Raw genomic sequence first — 13657 nt, forward strand, 5'->3', positions numbered from 1 at the left:
GCAGAGAGATCGTGCACGATGGTGTTTGATGATAGCAGCCGGTATTCGCGCTAGTGTGACAACAAATAAAATTTGAAGCGGCAGATGGGATGTTCCTGCGTGTGTTCGCACTAATGGTGACAGTGGAGGAATGTATAGGTAAAGAAAGAGATTTCATTCTGGCGCTTTTTACTACTGTTTTGTGCTTGATCGAAGAAGTGGCATGTTTGAGCACCACGCCGTACCACCACGTTTTGCACCGTTTTGCACCATGCCGTAGATCCTCACGATCGGGCATCACAGTATCGCTTGCAGATGACACAGATCACCGAAGCCTTTTCTTCTTTCCTTCTGTTTCAACTACGACCTACTAGATTATACCGACCATGTCATAATACGCAGCTCCCATGGAGGGTGCTGTCCGCATGATCCGTTAAGGGCGCTGCACATCGGTCCGCGGGATCTCCATCATGATTGGCCAGCCAAAATTTGAATTTAAAACGGAAGAAGCAGACGCTCTGCAGTAGCAGACGACAGCAGCGGTATCCTCCAAATTGCGGCGCTGGGGAGGTATGCTAATGACATGGTCGCTGTAATTGAGTCGGTAGTCGTGTAATTTCCAAGCCGTAACATGGTGCATCAGCCGATCGTCTTATCGATAAGGCGCGACGGACACAATTTGAAAAACGTTTTTCCACACGTACATATTTATTGCCAGGTGTTTCTGCTGCGCGGCACGCTGCAGGCAGCGGCACACGATAGTGACGTCAGAGCGCCATGTTTTCTACTATACTACGCCCCCTGAGGGAGAAAAAAAAATTCATTCATGCATGAGCTCGTTCGGATATAAGCTCCATGGGAGTCATTAATTTGACGAGCACGCGCGCACCACCCTTGGCAGTGTTTTGCACGTGCCACCGACGAGGGTCGTAATTATAGAGGGCAGGGTCGCCGGTCAGTCGTGACGTCACGACTCAATATCCCTCAAGCGATTCGTCGTCATGTGGGCTGTTTTTCTGAGTACCAAAGTGGGGGGAAATGCCACTTGTGTCAGACTGCCTTGATGAGTGGAGGCTTATGTATGGCTATCCGACGTATGTAAAACAGACGAAGAGCTTGCAAAAAAAGAACGAATGAAAAAAAGGAGGTTTATCAGCACCAATTAGGCGCATGTCACTCTCTGCGTTCCAACGACTAGCTACCCTCTTACGAAGACAATTTGTTTGTCATCTGTGTGCCCTTGTCCACTTTTAGGAGGAGGGAAAAGGCATATGATTCACGGGGAAGGAGCAAGAAATCCCTTAGGCGCTGATCTTTTTCCAAGTATACTAGGGAAATGTTTGAGACAAACTCAAAATGTCCTCATGTAGAGTAAACTCACTAAAGAGAGTACCTATACCCGGATGCTTCGCGCATATTGTTTTGTGAAAGACTGCCGCATGGGCAAAGAGATCTACTCTTCCTTGTCGCTGGTAACCCACGACACCACACGAAAGAAAACGGAACCCTGCCAACAGCATATATCAGAGAATGGCTTTTCTTCTTGAACTAATTTCGGTGCTTCATACTCGACATGGTGGATTATTTCCCCGAAGTATGAGTGTGAGTGAATCTTAGGCATCAGTTGGAGTGTCCAGCAGTACGGGACCACACTTGCAAATCTACGTGTTCTATTTCTAAGAATATTGCAGAAAACTAATACCGAGGTCGAAAGCGGTTACAAAACAAGGCACGGATACGGCAACCGCGTTGTTTACAAACATTTTGGCCGCCGATCAAGGGCGCTGTGGTTTACGGACTGATACGTGGTGTGGGCACTCCTGTGAACAGGACTGTGGGGAAGTGGCGCGAGACCGGTAATGTGGTTATGAAGGTGGGAAAGGGAAACGTACAGAGGGAGAAAGAGAGAGCAGGGTCGTTGTTGTGACAAATCTTGGTGACACGTACGCTGGCGCTTCTCCTCCCCCTCTTGCATTTCCCTTTCCCATGTTTACCACGTCACCGTACCACCAAGCCAGCTTCTGTCCTGTCGAAGGCAGTGCTGCTTGCCAAAAACGTCGAGTCGTCGTGCCGTCAACCCCATTAGTGCTAAATAAGCGCCCTTGTTTCTCTCTCTCTCTCTCTCTCTCTCTCGTTTTTGCAAGTTCTTCGTCTGTTTCTCATTTTCACGTGTCTGCTCCACCATCGTGTTTTATCCGTACCATTTCACGTTTACATCATTTGACACCACCATTCCACATTTCTTGCACCAGCTGTGCCCGCTTGCACGAACGTTCAGGCCGCTCCTCAGTGCTGCACATGGTAGCTTTGCCAGTGCCGTATAAGAAAGGGAATCGTCGAGGATAGTACCGTGTGCAGAAGGCACCGCCGAAGCTACCGAGTGCAGTACTGAGGAATTAGCCTCAACGTTCGTGCAAGTGGGCCCAGCTGTCTCCTCTGTATATATGTGTTGCATATATATACGTTGAAAATAAATGATCCACGTACAACAAGAATGATCAAAGTGACAAATACTTCGCCGCGTTTGCCGTTGTCTGTCGGTAAGCCGCGATCTCCGTGTTTCCTCGAAAAAGGAGGCCCCGTCATATACTTGCAAGTACCACCACTCAACCGTGACTGACTCACTGGCGGTCCCGCTATCCCCAAATACGGTTTTTGCTTTGGTGGGTCCCTCCAGTACCCTCCCCACGTCGTTCCCCCTACTCGCCCTCCTGGTAGAGAAAAAGCCCTACACATACAGCAAGAAGACGTACGGGGGAGATTTGTATGCTCTCTCTTGCTCGGACCCATGTTTTGCCCATATTTTTGCGATAGCCTGTCTGTCGTACGGCGTTGATTGTGCCCGGTGTGTTACTTTAAACGGGGTGCAGGGGTCCGCGCAATGTGACATCGGAGCAGCGAGTCTGTTGCTATGCTGTGTAGTATGTGGAGGTATGTAGGGCCGAAAGAACGGTATAGGGGCCAGTTTTATCTCGGCTGAACTTGTACTTAGGAGCGCATCCAGGATTTTTCTGATTGGGGTCCAGCGTTGGACAACATGCTACATTGCACAACCTAGGACCAATGGAAACAATGTGTGACAACAAAAAAACGAAGGGGTGACCAGGACATCCGGACCCCCCCCCCCCCCCTCTCTCTATATATATCCGCGACTGCGTTCGATTCCGGAAGTATGGTGGTATCTTGTTCCTCGTTGATCACTGACCATAATACCGAGAATCCCATCCGAAATACTGACGTAGTTTTTGCGCAATCGGATGGAATACACCGCAAGAGCAGATTCTGGTTGTTGGTATGTCGAGAGGGTGGCGGAATTGGCGCTGTGGAAAAACGAGAGAACGTCATACCGTAACCGACCAATGAGGGCACGCCTGAGCAGCGGTCGTCTGCAGAGTGCGGAGCAGACGCGCTCGGAAACAATCGAACCTCTGTATGCAATAAGGGGATAAGTCGACTTTTCCCCTTTTTACTTATTTATTTTTTCGGCAATGACATCTACATAGCAGTATGTAGCTGCCAAAGAAAATTTAGGACCGTATTGCAATTTATTGGCCCGCTACAGGAGGGTAAGCAACGGGAAATGCATGTGTGTCAATGGGACGGACAGTCAGATCCGGCCCCCTTTCTACACGCGCATACTACGCTTAACTTTGCGCATAACTTTGCTACGATGCGGCTTCGACTTCCTTCGAACTTCGACTTCCAGTTGAAAAACACGCTGTCCATACTTCACGTGATTGTGTCTATTGAGCGTTGTAATCAGAAAAGCGTGTGCAGTAACCAAAAAAAGTCATATTATGCTGGCCATCCAGGCCATTATTTTCAAGATTGTGCTCCTTTACCATGACGATGCGCCCTATCATGGCTGCTCCACTACACAAATGTGACTTCACCCCTATGCCCGGCATCACCATCAAAGTCCGACTCGTGAAAACTGTTTCCTTTTCTTTCTTTCTTTTTTTTTTTTTTTTTCTGTATGAGAACCCTGTGCGTGCGATGTTCCATTGAAAAGGGGGATATGTCATGCTCGTGGATTTTGTTCAATTTCTGCTAAGTCACACACCCGAAAACGTGTCATTGAATTATAATAAAAAAAACTACACCACCTAGAATTATGCGGTCAACAGCATTTGTTCTTACTAGGTTTTTGCCAACTCCTGATGTGAATGTCATGTATCGTAAGTTTATATATGCAAATATTTGCGAACTGAACTCGGAAATTTGCCAAGTAAATGTCACTTTTTATCCCATCAAAATGAAGAGCTTGCCGAATTCACTCAAGTTCATGATAATTGACAGTGATATTCATGAGTATCCCATCGGAAAAAATAGCCGAACATCATGCTTTTCGAGGCACGAAGAGCATAATGTTCGATGACTTTTTGAGCGCAATCGCTCTTAGTCCGACGAAAGGAGGTTCCAAACCCAGCCCACAGAGTGATAGTAGAAAAAGTGACAGTTACTGAAATTGGGAGAATGAAAGTACGATCCCAACGAAAGTCGGACGCAATAAGCCATACCTGTGTTAATCTCTTTCTGCGTTGCAGGTGTGGGCTGGGTTTCCAACTTCGTTTCGTCGGTCTGACAAGGGGCGCGTTTTTTTTTATTCAACCCGAGTAACTCGCGAGTTTGGTGTGACGTAGCATCACGTGACCCTGAAGTAGCCACCCTTCGCCGGGAATTTTCGAACGGTCGGAGTCATTCTGCGCTCAAGATGGCGGGCGTTGAAATTTCGATTTGCGCCAAATTGTAACGTGTATTCAGAAAGAGGAATAGGGACAACAATATGTTTCTGTTTTCTCTGGAATTCGGGATGACATCGTGTGCTATTAGCACTTAGGTGTTGTTACTTGCTGCTGTTGCTCTTGTTACTTGCTTATGTGTTCGTTACTTGCTGTGTGACAAGCAATCCTCAGTAAAACGTGCATGTATACCTGGTGGTCAAGCCTGCAATCCTCGAGAATTTCTCGAAAGTGTAGTTCGTTATCGGGACTTCTGGGTTTTAAAAATTAGTGAAAGCGTTTGAAAACTAAATATCGCATATGCGAGTGAAAGAGGGTCATATACATGGGTTGCACGTGACGTCACACCATAGCTTTCCCAGTGCTTTTCCCCTCTTTCTTTAGGGCCGGCGCACTCCGCCTATACGCTTGCTTCTTTTCCCTCTTTCTTTAGGAAAGAGGAAACTAAAAATATAAAAGTAATAAAATAGAGTGGTCTAGAACCTTTTTTTTATATGCGTTTGAATAACATAACCTCAAGCACTTCTAGAGCAGGACAACCGCGGCCTTGCTGAGCATAACGCATTTGGTAGTTGCCATCCTGTGAAATGTAGGATGCGTTTGCCCAGGTTAGGTCAGGACACTATTTTTTCTTTTTTTGCGGGGGTGGGGGGGTGCCGAGATATTCTCGCCGGTACCAGACTGTGCCGCCGAAGTGTCTTTGCCTCCTAAGCCCACATGGCGGATTACGTTGAAGAAATCGGCGACACAAGTTATTTTTTATGTGCTTCAGACACGCACGACATCATATGATGACATCATGTGCGCAGACAAATATGATGTTCGGCTATTTTTTTCTGATGGGATAGTCCCTGAATATCCCTGTCAATTATCATTAATTTAAGTAAATTAGACACGCTCTTCACATTGGTGGGGTAAAAAGTGACCTTTACTTGGCAAATTTCCGACTTCAGTTCGCAAAAATTTACAGAATTAAACTTACGTTACACGACATCCACATCAGGAGGAGGCAAAAACCTAGTTAGAACAAATGCCCTTGACCGCATGATTCTAGGTGGTGTAGTTTTTTTATTATAATTCAATGACACGTTTTCTGGGACACCCTGTAGATAAATTTAACACGCTTTGCATTTGCGTTATTCGCCGAAACCCAGCTGCAATCCCTTTACCAAATACTCACTTGAAGTTTTGTCGGGGATTTTTCGACTTATCCCCTTATTGCATAGTGAGGTTCAGTCGTCCGAGCTGCCCTCTCTTTTTGGCGTGCAAAAGTGCCTCACCGTGATGTTTTTTTGTTGTTTTTTTCGCTGTGGCTACTCTAGCCGCAGAGGCAATATAAACCTACAAAACTGGCTTATTTAATATCTATGCACTTTCCTGGGGAGAAAGGGATCTCCACGGGGATCTGACGTCGCAGGAAAGAGGGCGTCTGCTGTTTCTATTGGTTGTCGTAATCACGTGGACTCTCTAGCGGTAGCCTCGCTGCTGGCGGAGAAGCGATGCTTATTAAACAAACAAACGAACTAACGTTGAGAAGCTTTCTTATTGCTATGTAATTACTGTATTCGTTTCTGCGTCGATTTCGGAGCACAAGTTCGAGTGATGATATACGCATATACAGGGCCGTGTAACTGTTGCATGCAAGAATCTGTGAGCAATCTTATCGGTGCGCTATCTGCACAGGTATCTTACCCCCTTGGCGTTACATTTCGAGATTGTGGGGGTTTCATCTCTAGTGCTCTTTGTCTCGGCAGTTTGTCTTCTTTCTCGCTACTTTCTGTTCGTTCTTCACAAAAACTTCGCACCACTGTAGATTTTCAGACTGCGAGGCATCGTAGGGTACCTCAATTATGGGACCAGCCGGACTCCCGAGACTGCCAGCTCATCGGTTCATGCAAGGCGAAGTTACAGAAAGCGAAAGCTGCATTATCCAGGTTCATAATACACCGGCGCACGCTAATCTCCCAATGCACATTCCCTTACCCATAGACTGACCAGGCGGGAGACCAGTGCAATTCAATTTTCTATGGCTAGTGCCGTTGCGGAGGCAGGCGGGGGGCATCGGGCACCCTTTGTAAACGACGGTGGTCATCCTGCACTGTTTACACACATTCTTGGTTGATTGCTGCCAGTATACTTTATTGTGGTTTTCAAGTAAATGCAATAAAAGCGGTGCGCGAAGTGTGCGTATAGCACCATAAACGAATAAACGCAGACCTCCGAGCCAAAGGAGACAATGTTACGGATATACACCGTGGGATGGCGCCAAGTTCCTACTGGTGCTCCAGTTTTCGGAGTGCGAACGCTAGGCGGCGCTAGGTGTACGCGACTGACTCTAGCGAAATCGAAACCGGACGGAACGCAGTGGTGCGCATTTCGCTGCAGAGATCAAAGTGCAGTGTGGTGTGGTGGTGTTGAATTGCCTTTCAGAATATTGTGGGCACAAAATTATAAATGGAGGTAAGGCTTCGATTGGGCCCTTGGATAAATTTTTTGCACGCAAAACCTTTTTTCTCGCTCTCTCTTCTTCTGGTTCTTCGTTTTTTGTGAGTCGAATCGTTCATGAGCTATGTTTACAAGGCTCGTCATAACAGTATCGTCATTACACTAACTGGGTTCATCGCTGCCTTTCGGTACAGGGAATTAATTTCTGCAGGTCGGATCAAGATCTCGAACGTTGTTGTTTACTTATCAAGAATTACATAAAAAGAACATGCCAGGTACTGTAGACATCCAATTCCCGATACCTTTTCTGCCGTCAATGCAGAACTGTGCAGATAGAAATCATACTACATAATTAAGACACTTACCTGACAAGCGACCGTAGTACGTACACATTCTCTACGAGGCACAAGAGTCCGCGTTGTCCAAATTTAGAGCGCACTGTCGACTGTAGCGCCAGTGTTATCGTCGCGGAGGAGGAAGGCATAAAAGTGACGGAAAAAGATTTCGCAGCTGCTAGTGACCGACGCTGGCTCGCCCCCGAGTAATTTATGTTAATTGAAGTACTTACATAACATTCTCGGTCGTTTTTGAGGACTGTGCTGCGAGTTAGGCGACCAAGAAAGTTATGGTGAAGCTTTGAGGTACATTGACTGCACGTTCATAGATGAATGGCACAACATAGTCTTGAACAACAGGGCATAGTAACCACAGAACGCAGAAGGGACTCTTAGCACGTCATGCGCCATAGCGCTTTGATGATCCAGCAAAGCAGAAAAACGGTGACACAAATAATTAATAATGAGAAAAAGAAGGTGCACCATGTCACAGCAACGGTCATCTCAATTTTCATTTAGACACCCTCCGGCGCGATCTTATCTGTATCTGATGGCCGCTTTGCCGTATCTCGACCTCCTTCGGTGTTTTAAATTGAGTGCCTATCAAGCCAGGTGTTTTTCGTTATGTATTTATACGTTTCCGTCATATGTTTTTTTTTTTATGTATTAACTTCGCTTTCTGTGCGACAGCCGCAACATCTTCGTCCAGTGTCGCTACCTTGAACATCGACCGACAGCCGCTTATGACTTTTACAAAGCGCGTCGCCGTAGGGGACCGTGTGCGCACAGAATAGCACGCATTACGAGGCTGCTTTTAATGGCCTCGTTTATCCAAGCCTCTGTACCTGTTCTAGCAAGGCGGTATATCACCGGACTCAACGAACGGTGCTGCCTCCTCTACACTGTCTGCGTCGGTGCAGAGAAGAATTGGTATTAACCACTGCGTTCGAAACATTTCGATCAAATTTGAATGTCATTGTCTACAACTAAATTTACAGGATTTTGTTCAAAAACACGAACATAGATCTGAAAAGGTTTTTAAAAGAAGATATCTCTGTGGTAGAGCCTACAAAACACTTCTGTGTGAAAAAGAACAAAAAGACGTTGATATTTCAAATAGCAATTAGTGTTGCAGAACTACACTCTCTTGCCCTGTTCGCGTGTCTTCTGCAACACTAAATTGCCGGTTCAAATCCAACGGCTCGTTCAAATTCCCACTCTTCTCGGTGATGTTTGCAAGCACGTGAACACAGAACACAGTTATCAAGGACTGCGTGAACTTTACCGTGGTGAACCTTTGGTATACCTTTGGCGCGCGCGCGCGAAGCAGGCAAGCGGGAGTGGGAGTGGCTTAGCGAGACTAGCGAGACGCTACAACCTGTTGGTTGCTCCAGTCACGTGACCGCTCTCGACGGAAGCGATCGTCTGCGAACGTTTTTTGTTTCCTTCGTCTCCGTCCTTCGCAAGCCGCTGTATTGTTTTGAAAGAGTATGCGGCGTTCGCATGGTATGTTGCAGTAGCCGGTGCTGTCGTCTGCTAAGTTTGTCATCCGTGTGACTTCTTGAGGCGCGCCGTCCGCCCAAGATGTCGACCACAACTGTCGCGAGGTCATCCGAGTGCAGTGCAAGTACTCTGTGTAGCACGGGGTGATTATCGGCTACGGAGCCCCCCGAAATTCAAACGTGAGGGGCTCGAATGGAGTACACAGGATCCGGCCACGGCGGCTTAGGAGGTGGCGGGAGAACGGTTGGAAGTCTACGCCGGATCGGCAGTGCGAGGATACGTCGTACGGGGACCCTACGTCGTTCAACGTTTTACAACAGTGAGTTTGTTTCGTAGCAAAAAACTTTTTTCGCTTCAGTTTGTGAGGTTTCGGTTCTAAATGTCTCGAAGAAGCGCGCCTGCGCCTTGATAAGAGCACTTGAAGTGTGTTTACTACGTTCACGAGGCACGAAGATGGTGCGTTTACGGTGCGTTGATAGACGACGACGTCGTGGATCTGTAGGATACCGAGATAGGGCGTGCTGTGAGCGGTACTTCTGGTAGCTTGCAACACCCCGTAAAGTTCGAAGTAGCGTCAAAAAGAAAGGCTGGCTTCTAGAAAATGTGACAACATATTCATGTGAAAAACGTTTGCAGTTACAAGTGGTTTATGAAACAATTTCTACTTGAAACCACTTTGCACGTAAATGGTTTAAAGGGAAATTGTTTCATTAACCATTTGGAGTTGCAGACATTTTTCAACTGGGTACAAAGATACTTCGCCTAAAATTTGTAACGAGCGCAAAAACTAACCATGAGTTTCACATATGTAATTTTGTAGTGAAAATTATATGTTAGGTGTGTGTTACTGCAAGGGGAGGGGTGCTCAGATCCCTTCCCCCCTGTGTCGACCATGTAAGCATTCCTGAAACGTTGTAACCTCACACTACATGCAGCACGCTGTCTGTGTGCTTAGCTTGCATTCAGATCGCGTATATACAAATTCAGCTGGTTCCAGTCAATAACTCAACTCACGGTCGACTCTTCCTGTCATAGCAGAGCGCTGTCCTTATTTTTGACACGGACGTGATAAACAATGCGCTCGGAAAACCCTCACATCAAAGGTATATTGCACTCTGCTATTGTATGCCGATGACGCGAGCTGCCGTTTTATTGGACCTGAAACCGTCTCACGTTTGCAGCAAAGAAGTCATGATACACCTTTGATGTGTCGCTGGTACCGCAAATTGTACGCTAGATAATCGCGAAGTGTTGCGAAACTTCACGAAGCGTCTTCCGTTTATGCGAGTTGGGAGAATTGCCATCGTTTCGCAACAGGGTTCTCATGAGAATTCTGAAGGGCGTACATTAGCGAAAAGAGGCACGTACCCCCTTGTAACGTGTCTTTATGTTGTCAGATCGTGATGTTTCGCGGGCTCGATCGGCTTCGATGAAGGTTTGGCGTTCTTTTTAGTAGGCGCATGTTCCACGTGGGTTTGCCGAAGTCACAAAAGGGGGTCGCCACCTTGTAAGGAGGTATTCTCTACACACCGGGAAAAAAAAAAAAAAGAAGAAATGTGCGGGACGTTATTGTTTCCGACGCTTTCCGCGTTGTTGCTGCTGTCGTCTGCTACGTATCACGCGAGTGGTTGCGCTGGATTGTGGAAGTGTTTGAGCGTGTGGTCGGTCACCTTGGTGGGTTGTTAGATATAGTAGGGGGAAATATGTTTGCAGTAATTTTTACTAGTATGCTTTTTCTTTCATTGTTCCACGCCTTTTATTTTTATTATCATTATTTTTATTTATTTATTTTTATTTTATTTTTGTCAGCGGTGTACGATGATTTGCTGACGCGTCCCACTTGCTGCTAAAAAGAAACTATAAAGTTTACATGCTGCGTTTTGCTCCGACATATTCTGTTCTAAACTATTTTACAAAGTATTACAGAATACTAGTACGGATGTATAGTTATCTCTCGCCTCGTCATGCTTATAATTTCCTGGAAGACTTTTGGATAGAGTCCCAGTGCCTTCCTTCTCATTTCCGATCTCCTTGCATTGTTCCCGTGCTTGTTTCCGATTATATTTCCTGGTGCCAGACTGTAGACCTCGTTCATTGTGTGTTGGTTGGTGGCTCGCGCGTTTTGCTGTACGGACGTCAACCAGACCCCGACGATATAGCGACAAATTACTTTGTCAACAAGAATCGAATTATAGCTGCATTGGTCTTCGAGAGGAAAGGCATGTTTGTGGAAGAAATCTCCGAAGAATGTTCTCCACCCGTAGGCGGAGGAGTCAGCACAGGAGAGATTAGTAGAAGACGACCAGTTTGCTGTCATCGTTGTGCTGGAAACACACACACACGTGCCATCATTTATGAAGCGAATAGAAGGAGCAGAAAGAAGAAAAAAAAGAGAGAGAGAAAAGACACTGCTGGTCTCTCCAAACTTACCGTGAACCGAACGTGAGCCAAACTTACTTTTGTGAGACTGCTTTCATTCGCCATTTTGCGGTGCAGCCATTCCTAAATATATGCATTTGAACGGAACAATGGAAGGACCCTTTGTGAAACATGAGGCCTTCCCAGCATGCAGTTTGCACGCCCGCGTTTGAAAGCAGACGACGCATATATGGAGTAGACGTAAATAACGAATAATTATTACACGTATAGGTAGGCCTCTGGTATAATAGCCTCTGTATAGTTATTTGCAACATAACTCTTGCACCTATGCACGTATATAACATTCTCAAAAGACTATATGCTCGCAGGCATGGCTGCACAGGCATTTCTATGGGCTGACACCGCACTCTCCCCGAAGTATGTTATGAAACTGGAAGTATGTTATGAAGAATGGAAACTATATTCCTTCTCTCTCTCTCTCTCTCTAATACGTTTGATCAGGGTTTAATTCTTCTTTTTTTACTTCTTTGTTGTTGTTGTTGTTTTTTTTTTTTTTTTCGGCTTGCCGCCCAACCGCTTCGAAGCGGAAACCTGACTGAGAATGGGAACTGCTGATTTGTTCCGCTGAACTGCACAAAAGAGGCCATTGTGAAGATCCATTGAACTCTACTCAACCGTTACTTACCTTTGCCGTGCATGGCTTTATATAGCCACTTACTTATTTTTGTCGGCACCAGTGGAGGATATGTTTATCATGAAAAAGCCGATTATGAATTAGCCGAAAAGAAAAGATTGGCCTATTCCTCAAAGGAAAAAAAAAAAGAAAGAAAGAAGAGTTCGTGGTATCATTGCTTGCACGCTTTTTTTTTTCATTAAAACAAACATATGGTGACTCGGGAATTGTATACAAATACACAAAATATACAAAAATATGCAAATATACAAAATATACAATACTAACACAGCGGATGAAAATATGCCGTGCGTATCTCACTGCAGATACACAGGGTGTTTGCTCTAACGTGTCCAGAAATTGTATTTAAAGCGAGCGATAAAAGAGAAACAAGCGCTACTTTTCAGCTACTTGACTAAGAAACAGGTGCTACTAGTGGGGTAGAACCTGTTTCTTACTCAAGTAGCTGAAAAGTACCACTTGCTTTTCTTTTATCGCTCGCTTTAAATGTAATTTCTGGACACGTTAGAGCAAACACCCTGTAGAATACAGTTTACGAATTACATTTACAAAGCGTTCCAGATTCCTGAACGTATACTATTGGATCCTATAAGTCCGCCACGTCGTTTTTCATAGGTAACGAGTACTATATAAGAGCGAATCACCTGTCCTTTAAACTGTGTAGTATTTCCTCTTATGATCACGTAACACTAATATAGCGTATACTGTGAGAGCTTCAGTTTATATCGTAGTATACTCAATTTCTGGTCGATCACCATTCAGAGAACAAAGCTTGGAGAGGTGCCAGTTGGTGTACTGTTGTTTGTTCCAGGCGTCGCTGCGAAAGAAATGATAGTGGTAATTCGAAAGTGATAAAAGTAATTGACTACGGGACTTGTTTGACAACAGGCGTAAGACAACCGCACACAACAGGCGCCACTATCAATTGTTTAATTTGAAGAGCCAACAAAAAAAAGAGGAGGGGATGAATATGTTTGTGTAAGGGGAGGCCTTCCGTGAACTACAGCAAACCCGCGTTACAACGAAATCTGCTTCTTTTTAACGAATTATCGCTTTATTCGAAGTGTCCCGCCAACCCAAAGGAGAAGCAGGCTGAAGTCCGTTCGGCAAACCCAGCTTACGTCTCTCTCTCTCTCTCTCTTTGTTTTGCACATAAATTAACAGACTGCCAAGATGTTCAGCCTCGGAGATTTGTTTACTTGCTTGAATACTTTTCATAAGCTTTTTGTGGTACCTCCGCTTATATCGAATCTTTTTCTATACTTCCGTTGACTTCGTTATAACGAGACTTTACTATACTTTCATGCATAATATTAAGTCTACTTGGAAACTATTCAGAAGTGACATTGAACACGAGACAGGAGTCGTTCTTCTTTTTTTTTAGTTGCGTAAGAGGACTGAAAATGGAAACATATGGCGTGCATGTGTGTTCATTACAGTACAAGTTAATCCTTATGGGTGGCTGTAATGACGTCTTCTCTTGCATGAACATGTTTGAAATATTTCTTTGCAAGATCGACAACACAAAAGAAAGCACCTGCCGTTAACGAGCACCCGGTTCTCAGACAACCTTTTGTTCT

At 45.4% G+C, this 13657-nt stretch overlaps 1 protein-coding gene across 2 annotated transcripts in view; it reads left to right on the forward strand.

Annotated features, from left to right (window-relative positions):
* LOC135399180 (SLIT-ROBO Rho GTPase-activating protein 1-like) overlaps nucleotides 1-13657 on the forward strand; it is a 63442-nt gene that overhangs the window by 13528 nt on the left and 36257 nt on the right. Inside the window, exon 1 of one of the 2 annotated variants that reach the window (XM_064630945.1) lies at nucleotides 8909-9323. The exons of the other annotated variant lie outside the window; for it this stretch is intronic. Coding sequence (XP_064487015.1) covers nucleotides 9197-9323 — 127 coding nt within the window. The 5' untranslated portion in view covers nucleotides 8909-9196. Of the gene's footprint in view, nucleotides 1-8908; nucleotides 9324-13657 lie in introns of those variants that run through there. 2 annotated transcript variants of the gene reach the window in all.

This window comes from Ornithodoros turicata, chromosome 6 (genome assembly GCF_037126465.1).
Source record: "Ornithodoros turicata isolate Travis chromosome 6, ASM3712646v1, whole genome shotgun sequence".
Classification (NCBI taxonomy): Eukaryota; Metazoa; Arthropoda; class Arachnida; order Ixodida; family Argasidae; genus Ornithodoros; species Ornithodoros turicata.